Here is a 9,588-nt window from a genome sequence, read left to right as displayed (position 1 = left end):
CCTCACTCTCAGTTGTTGAGTGACTTGTATCTCCATTATACTCAATGGCTTCTTCATGTTCTGATTGATCTTGCGGTGTCAATGTATCACTCTCTTGGTCAACAATAGTAGTATCCATATCTCCAAAATCAAGCTGATCTTTGTTGAACTCTGAGTGACTTGTATTCCAATCCCATTTCTTATTTTCTTCGAACACGACATCCCTGCTAATAACGATCTTTCTTTTAATGGGATCATATAGCCTATATCCCTTCGACTCCGCACTTACTCCAAATAAAACACATTTACTGCTCTTGTCGTCAAGCTTGACTCTTCGAGCATCTGGAATATGAACATGAGCAATGCAACCAAAAACTCTGAAGTGCTCGACTGTCGGCTTCGCTCCAGACCAGGCCTCTTCAGGAGTCATTCCTTTTACAGCAAAGGTGGGGCTCCTGTTAAGCACATGGAATGCCGAATTAACCGCTTCAGGCCAGAAAATCTTAGGCACTTCCTTCTCGACAAGTAAACTTCTGGCCATGTTCATGACAGTTCGGTTTTTCCTTTCGGTAACTCCGTTTTGTTGTGGCATGTAGGTTGTGGTGAGATGTCTTTTTATCCCTTCTTGTCTACAATAATCAGTAAACTCATGTGAGTTAAACTCGCCTCCACGATCAGTTCTCAAGCATTTCACAAATAAACCGGACTCCATTTCTACCTGACTTTTAAATTGCTTGAATGTAGAAAACGCATCACTCTTATAAGAAATAAAATACACCCAAGCCTTCCTACTAAAGTCATCAATAAAACACATGAGGTACCTTTTTTAACCATGTGATATTGGAGAGATCAGACCACATATGTCGGCGTGTATAAGCTCCAATCGGGCTTTAGCTCTCCACATGGCTTTTCTTGGTATGATCTCCCTGTGTTGTTTTCCTTTGAAACACTCAATGCATACAACAGTAGTTTCTCTAGCAGCAATGATTTCTCCAAGATTTGGCAAGCCTTTAACCATGTTGTTGCTTGTCAAAGTTTGAAGTCCAGTATAGCTAAGGTGGCCATACCTGCGGTGCCATAGATGAGCAATTTCTTGGATGTCAGCTTGGAAGCAGCATTCACTTGACTCATTGGTAGTCGAGGAGGTCTTTGAGAGAAATATGAACATTCTGTTGAGTGTCATTCTGCTTTCAAGGATAAGGCCCTTTAATGGATGATAGATTTTGCACTCATTATTCTTGATTAGAAAGGCTAAACCTTTCTCCTGCAACTGTCCGATACTTAGTAAATTATTCTTCAATTCTGGAATATAGAACACTTCTTGAACAACATAACAAACATCGCCAAGATTTAACCTAACACTCCCTTTGCCCACAACCTTCATCTTCATATGGTTCCCTAGACTGACTTCTCTTTTGAACCCTTCCTCCATGGTACAAAAGAGAGAAATGTCGCCGCTAACGTGGTTGCTGCACCCGCTGTCTAAGAACCATGCAATCTCTCCTTTTTCCCTTGATGCTTCAATATAAGCCATAAGAAGCATCTTTTCATCCTTGCTCATCTCAGCATAATTAACCGTCTTCTCAAGATTAGGGCATTCATATTGAAAATTCCCTAATTGGTGGCATTTTTAACATTCAATTGTTGCTTTGTTGTAGCTTTGACGGCCTCGTCCACGACCTCTTCCTCCTCTGAAGTCGTTTCTCCCTCGCCCTCGACTACTGGTGTCACCATAAGAAACCACCAGCGCTTGTTCTTCATCTGGTTCCCTCTTGAACTTTTATTCATGAACCAAGAGGGAACTTTGCAAGGCATCGACTGTAAGCTCATCAACATCATTAGATTCCTCAATGGAACACACAATGTAATTCCATTTCTCCGTCAGTGTTCGCAGAATTTTCTCTATGATTTTGACATCTGTCATGTCTTCACTGCAATTTTGCATGTCATTGGCTATGGTCATCACCCTGCCAAAGTAGTCATTGACTGACTCCCCTTGTTTCATAGCCAACACCTCGAATTCTCGTCGGAGCCGATTGAGTTGAGCACGTCGGACCCGATCATTTCCTTGGTACTTCATCTTCATGGAATCCCACAACTACTTGGAGGTGTCCTTATTGGTGATGGTTATCATAATTGATTTGTCCAAGGATTGGAACAAATAATTCTTCGCTTTCAAATCCTTAAGTTTCAAATCATCCAGGGTTTTCTTCTGCGCATCTGTCTGCACTTCTCCTTCTTTGGGCAGCATGTAACCGTTCTCCACCACGGGCCAATATTCTCTGGATCTCAAGAGATTTTCCATGACCATCTTCCAATGATCGTAATCTCCATCGAATCTGGGAATGGAGGGTACAGAAAATCCACCATTCTTCTCTTTGGATCCCATACCCCAAACACTCTATTTTGTGGTACTCTCACACTTTTGGATCCCTCACACTTTTGAAGTCTTTTCTCGCTTTGATACCATATGTTAGCGAATCTGGTAGCTGACTTATTTATTAGAATGAAATACTGCTATATAAATAGCTTACAAAAAGAAAACTGAACTAAATGCTTCCTAAGAATCAGGGCCACTAAGTCATACTTGACTCCCTACAATTTAGGCATAATTAAAACTAACAACCATGATCCTCTCACGATCAATAGAGACTAAGTCAGTTACATATAGCAAATAACAATTAATAATAACATAACAAATTCACCACATCCCAAGAGATTTAAATACTAAGATAAACCTTTTTCCTAAGTTATCCATTTCCAAGACACAAGATTGCAACAAAAAATTTATACACGAGACATTACTAAACCCCATTCTAAACAAATACCGCTATATAAATAGCTTACAAAAAGAAAACTGAACTGAATGCTTCCTAAGAATCAGGGTCACTAAGTCATACTTGACTCCCTACAATTTAGGCATAATTAAAACTAACAACCATGATCCTCTCACGATCAATAGAGACTAAGTCAGTTACATATAGCAAATAACAATTAATAATAACATAACAAATTCACCACATCCCAAGAGATTTAAATACTAAGATAGACCTTTTTCCTAAGTTATCCATTTCCAAGACACAAGATTGCAACAAAAATTTCATACACGAGACATTACTAAACCCCATTCTAAACAAATAAATCAACTTTATGAAAGATGAAGAAGAAGTAGAATCAGGTTGGATGACATCTATAATAAGAATATGAGAAATTAGAATGAATAGAGAGCATTAGCTTCCTATAGGATCCTAGCTTTAGTCGGGAAATTAGGGATTCTTCTTCCCCTTTTCTGTAATCACCCTCATATTATAATCAATAAAAGCTCTCTCCCTCATATTGTGTTTTTTCTACTCTCATTGTATGTATTTCTATTTTCTAGTTCCTATCATAATCTAGATCTAATCCAAAAATGTTTCACAATATGATCAAGCGTTCTCTTGCCTTCAGGAAAGGGTAGTCTAGAAAAGGCCAGGACATCACACAAGAATTTATACTCATACACCTTGTGTTCAACAAAAAACCCTTTACTAATTTCCCTTCTTTTATTTTTAATTAAAACTTTCTTTTATTTTCTCACAATTACTTCAATAATTTATTTTTATCTTGACTTTATTTTTACCATATTTATTTTATACAAAAAAAAAGTGTTTAGGTTAAGGTAATTAATTAGAAATTAGGCTTTTCTTTGATTTAAAAATCACAAAAATGTTAGAAACTTCTAACTTATTTTCTTACCACACAAATATGTCCCCAAAATTATTTTAATGATTTACTTATATGTTTAGTACCTTTATTTAATCATTTTATTACTTAAAGAAAAAAACCTAAAAAACAATTTGTTCTTTTGATCATTATCCTTTGATTATTTGTCAAACTTCTTGATGCTTTAAACTTTTGTTGATCTCCCACACTTGATTACATGATACATCTCTTGCCTTATTTGTGATTTTGTTTAAGTACATGACATGATTACTTGTTCATACTTGTCTTTGACTTGATCATTGTTTTCTTCATGATTGATCGAATACTTGTTTAAATGTTCATCTTGAGCATGCTTAGATGATTAGGGTTTAGATGGTCATTTCTTTCACCTAGGGCTTCAATACTTGTATTTGGGTTTGTATAGTCCATTTGTGACTTTGTCTTTTGCTCGTCTATTTGTTGATTGCTTGCTTGATTCACATGCTCCCTTAGGTACTCATTCAAACTTAATCTTTTGTTAAGAATGAATTTGAGGTAGACTTTAGGACCATTAATGCATGACAACATTAGGTTATTCATCCCTCTTCAAATTCAACTTTAAGGCCATCATACATGACAACAATTAGGATCATAGTCTCCCCTTAGACTTTTGCATTATATTCTCTTAAGACTAAAATATTTTCATAATCAAAAACTCAAAACACTTAACCATATTTCAAACACTTTCAAAACTAAAGGAGAAAATGATCAAGTAGTCCTTGTTTAAGGGAGCCACTTGAGATAATTCTCCAAACAAAAACACAAACCAAATTCAAATCATTTTGCCCTCTTGGGCTTTTCCCTTTAAAACCTTTTCAAAAAGGATATCTTAACTATATTCTACACAATATAACAACACGTAAGTCTCCAAAGGTCAAGCGGTAAATGTTAATTGTTAGAATGCGAACTTAACATCATCCATAAAAACACCAACAAACAAAACCTTTTTAAGAAGAACTACGAAGCTCTGATTTCTTCATTGCACCACGAGGATACATAGGCACAAGATGCGACGTCTTGGCGAGCTCAATAATGTAAACCTTTTTCTTTTCCCTTAATTAAAACATTCATGCATTCTCCATTTAGCAAGTAAGTTATAGATATACACACTCCTTGATTAGAACGACAAGAGTGGATCCTGTTGAGTACCACAAACGTGTGAGGTGCTAATACCTTCCCCTTGCGTAATCGACTTTCGTACCTAGATCTTTTATTATGGTTTTATCGATATTTTTCTTTTTCCTTTATTGGAAACAATAAAGTTTGGTGGCGACTCTTGCTCATCCGAGTTAAGTTAATCAATAACTTAATCTCAAATTTCCCGTTTCGACAATATTAGATCTCAAAGTAAAGATGGGTCGATGCTAGGATTTTGAAGTCGCGAGAAATTATATGATTTCCAAACGTGGAGGTGCCACTGCTTACAACAACTATCGTGGCAGATCATACAATATGAGGCTTCCTTGTGGAGAATGAGAGTCCGTGTAATATCCCATATACTGATACGCTCGGGCAGTTTGGACTCCACCAATTACACATGAATCCATGATGTGATAGAGGTCTCCTATTCTTCAACGATTTCGTAACTCATCCTTGTGGAATGGAAGATCTACCACTATCGCTTGGAGAAGGTGAAAGAAAGGTAATCCTTAGTTTCCAAGTGGTTTCAGGTAAGAGTGCTTTCGACGGTATTATTGGCATGTAATTTTTGGCGAAATTGGATGTCGCGGCTTCCTTAGTCCACCTTAAAGTAACATATCATGGCGACACCGGGAAGTTGATCATACTTAACACTGACTTGAAAGAAGAAAGAATTATTCGTGAAGTTATACTAAAAACTCTCCTCACCACCGCAGTAGTGTCAGAGGAAGGTCCGGGAAGAGTCAATATGATTGATGTGACGTGCGTGAAGACGAAGTCAGACTAATTCTTGATGGACATTTTGAAGTTGTTGGACTCAATGATAATCCCATCAGATCCGTGAAGATAAGATCCAAACTTCCTTCAGAGGTAAAAATGCGCTAATCAAATGTCTTTTGGATAATGCATATCTCTTTGCCATTTCTCCACATGAAATTCTAAACATTGACCACACTCTATCCTGTCATCAGTTAAACATTGGTCACAATGCCCGTCATATCTCCTAGTGAAGCGATTTCAAAAGCTCTTGATTCGATGACCTGAGAAGGTTTTGAACTAACAAATCAAAGAGCGAACGTGAGATCATGGAGAATGCGAGAATCAAACATTATTTCTGATAGACTGCACCACTGTTTCCTTATTAGAACCAAAAATGGAGTAAAGATCGAGAATAACTATGAATCTTCGTTTCTGATACAAGGGAGAGGATGCTGACTTGCAAAGTTAACAATTCAACACTCAAGTCAACATGTGAGAGAAGAGTGAATTGGAATTAAATTAGAAACAAAGTACCTCAATTGGTGCGCTATCTATATATAATGGAGAGAAAATAACAATATGCTATTTGTAAGACGTGAATTGTGAAGAGTCGTTAAATGTCTTTGGAGTTATACTTATATGTAGGATACTTCTGGTGTGTTACAAATTTTTGGAAGATCTATAACTCCTTTCAAATAATCGACTGAAGAACGATATAGTCGGATCAAAACAATTATAAATTAGAAGACATTCAAAAGCTTATTTGCAATTTGTTACAACATAATAATAACAAATCCTCACACACACATAAAAAATAAAAAATAAACTATTTAGCTTCAATAAAAAAATAGTTAACTCATTTTTAATTCTTAGGCAACTAACAAATTAAAAAAGAGGACAAAGCAAAGAACAATTACAAGGTTTACGCCATGAGAGCTTCTATTGCTCTACAACAAAACAAAGCACAAAATTATCACACCTTTCAACTTTTCTAATAGTGTTGACCCTTCTCATTTTTCACCACTAAAATAATTTAAAATTTATAAAAACAAAAATCTAAGAAACTTCGAAAATGGGAATTTTTGCAACCAAGTTCTTCACAAGAGCCCGCAACTTCATAGGCATAGGACTCGCCGCCACCGCCCCCATCGCCGCCACATCTTCCTCCTCCTCCTCCTCCGCCACTTCCACCTCTTCTTCCGACGATACCGACTCTTCCTACTATTCTTCCTCCGACCAATCAAACGGCCGTAAGTTACTGAAAACGAAGCTATGCATAATCGGAAGCGGCCCTGCGGCTCACACAGCCGCCATTTACGCCGCTCGAGCGGAACTCAAGCCGATCCTGTTCGAAGGATGGATGGCGAACGACACTGCTCCGGGAGGTCAGCTCACTACCACAACTGACGTCGAGAATTTCCCAGGTTTTCCGGATGGGATCCTTGGTGCCGAACTCATGGACAGCTGCCGTAAACAATCACATCGGTTAGGTGCCAAAATCATCACCGAAACAGTTACAAAGGTAGATTTCTCTAAAAGGCCGTTACAAGTTGTAACTGATTCCACTACGGTGGAGGCTGAATCTGTTGTGATCGCCACTGGAGCTGTCGCGAAAAAGTTAGATTTCGATGGCTCTGGTGACGGTCCTGACGGATTCTGGAACCGCGGAATATCGGCCTGTGCGGTCTGTGACGGTGCTGCTCCGATATTCCGAAACAAACCACTAGTGGTTGTCGGCGGCGGGGATACCGCTATGGAGGAAGCTACATTCCTCAGTAAATTCGGTTCGAAAGTTTACATAATTCATAGGAGGGATGAGTTTAGGGCTAGTAAAATGATGCAAAGTAGGGTGATGAAGAATCCGAAGGTTGAGGTGTTGTGGAATTCAGTGGTTGTTGGAGCTTATGGAGATGAAAAGGGGAGGGTTCTTGGGGGAGTCAAGGTGAAGAATTTGGTGAATGGTGATGTGTTTGATTTAAAGGTTTCGGGTTTGTTCTTTGCGATTGGTCACGAACCGGCTACGAAGTTTTTGGATGGTCAAGTTGAATTGGATTGTGATGGTTACATTGTGACAAAGCCGGGTACTACGGTGACAAGTGTTGATGGAGTTTTTGCTGCTGGTGATGTGCAGGATAAGAAGTATAGACAAGCTATTACTGCAGCTGGAACTGGTACTTTTTTTTGTTTCTTGATTATATTCATTTGATAAAACATTGTTAGATCGATCTTATCTGATATTTAGGGTTTAGGGAAATGTGTGTTTTCTAAGTGGGTTTAGGTTTTTGAAGAAATAAAATTTTAATGCAGTAAGTATTTACTAGGTTTTAAATATCGGCCATTGTAATTGTTGATTTGCAATCCTTGATATTGTATAGAGTTTCCATCAAATGCGGCCATTGCGGTTTCAATTGTTGTTGCGTTGTTGTTTTGTCAATATCAAAACCTACAATAGGTTAATATGATACATGGCTTTGAAACATTTTGTTTTGAAAAACATGTTTTCTTTCAACCCCTTATTTTCAACGTGTTCCATTTTTATTTACCAGAAACATTTGGTAGAATTACATGGTGCATATTGCTCAGCATAGTTTATGATGCCCTGTGTTGGATCCAAGGTTTTAAATCATAATTGCATCACAATGCTTGATATAGTGGAAAACCGCAGTTAAATGTGAGTTATGCGAGCTCAATTACTGTTGTGTTATTGTCATGGAGAGATAAAAAATCTTGATGCAAGTAAAACTCACAATCGTTATAGCAGATTTAGGTTTTTAGAACCTTGATTGCATTGCACCATCCAGTATAATCCTAGTGTTTGGACTTTTTCTTAATTCTTGGAGAGTTACATCTGCTAAAGATAATTATATTTTGGCCATGCATACTTTGTAATTTGTATTAGAACTTACAAATCATAGTTTCTCTACATAGATTTCGGTTTTTCTTTCCAAAGTAAACTAGGCATATTACAGGAGTAACTTGGAGAAAGTACTCTACTCATTTATATGTAGTGTAGTTATTCAGTTTCTTCAAACCTATCTGGAACTTTATAGATATAATGCTTTCCGGCAATGTAAAATTTACTCATGAAGTGTTGTTTGAATATGGGTAGCCCCGAATTCTCATTTTGACGATAAGTGATAACTGATATTATGATTTGTAGTATTGTGGATCTTGAAGTTTTCATCCCGCTTCTCATTTGTTGCTTTACTTTTGGTTGGAAATTCCGTTATCATTGCAGTCTGCCCCTAGTCGCCTAATTGCAGCATTTAGCTCGCCTTCATTGCAGCTTCCAACCCTACATTGTGTGGGGTTTGAAGGGGTGGATTTAGTCCCGTATTTCATAGAGATATGACACGTGTTGTTTTGACAATGTTTGTTGGATATTGGACTTAAAAGTATCAAGTGTTAGTTATATAATATGCATAATGTAATTAGAATCAGATTTACGCAGCAAAAGCTTTTTTCTCCCAAAGGATAATGAAAATCAAATTATTGGTGCAGGGTGCATGGCAGCATTGGATGCAGAACATTACCTGCAACGGGTTGGTTTGAAGCAAGGTAAGAGCGGTTGACTCCAGGCTATACTTGGATTTCAGAAGATGCTTCATTTGAAGCAATATTTAATTTAATTTATTTTAGATAGTAAAAAGCAGCTTCTGCATCCCCACCCAACATCTTAATGTGTACATTGTTGTTTATTATTTGATTAGAGTTACATTTAAATTTGTGTTATTCTCCTGGAAACTAAACTCGATTATTGAATTCTCCTAAACGTATTAGTTTTTTAAAAGAAAAAATAAGTTTCGATTCCAAGTCTATTCCCTATGTTTATAGTCTTGATACTCCTCTTCAAGATAATGAAAGAGACCAATGGTTGCATTCATGACACAAGAACCTTGATCTTGACTTTCATGGGAAAAAGAACAAATTTAAAAATGTTAAAAAACTACATTCAAAGGTAATGGACCA

At 37.2% G+C, this 9,588-nt stretch overlaps 2 protein-coding genes across 2 annotated transcripts; one reads left to right on the top strand and one right to left on the bottom strand.

Annotated features, from left to right (window-relative positions):
* Positions 1–1,759: 1,759 nt before the first annotated feature.
* On the bottom strand, positions 1,760–2,065 carry LOC131645246 (uncharacterized). The gene has a single exon (XM_058915921.1). It carries the CDS (start codon positions 2,063–2,065, stop codon positions 1,760–1,762), a length of 306 nt encoding a protein of 101 aa, XP_058771904.1.
* A 4,501-nt stretch (positions 2,066–6,566) lies between these two features.
* LOC131641432 (thioredoxin reductase NTRB-like) lies at positions 6,567–9,345 on the top strand. The gene is made up of 2 exons (XM_058911730.1): positions 6,567–7,790; positions 9,121–9,345. The coding sequence occupies exons 1-2, from the start codon at positions 6,692–6,694 to the stop codon at positions 9,189–9,191; spliced, it is 1,170 nt and encodes a 389-aa protein (XP_058767713.1). The 5' UTR covers positions 6,567–6,691; the 3' UTR covers positions 9,192–9,345.
* Positions 9,346–9,588: the final 243 nt, after the last annotated feature.

This window comes from Vicia villosa, linkage group LG1 (assembly GCF_029867415.1).
Source record: "Vicia villosa cultivar HV-30 ecotype Madison, WI linkage group LG1, Vvil1.0, whole genome shotgun sequence".
Taxonomy (NCBI): domain Eukaryota; kingdom Viridiplantae; phylum Streptophyta; class Magnoliopsida; order Fabales; family Fabaceae; genus Vicia; species Vicia villosa.
The sequence above is the reverse complement of the archived record's forward strand: the minus strand, read 5'-3'. Positions and strand labels throughout refer to the sequence as shown.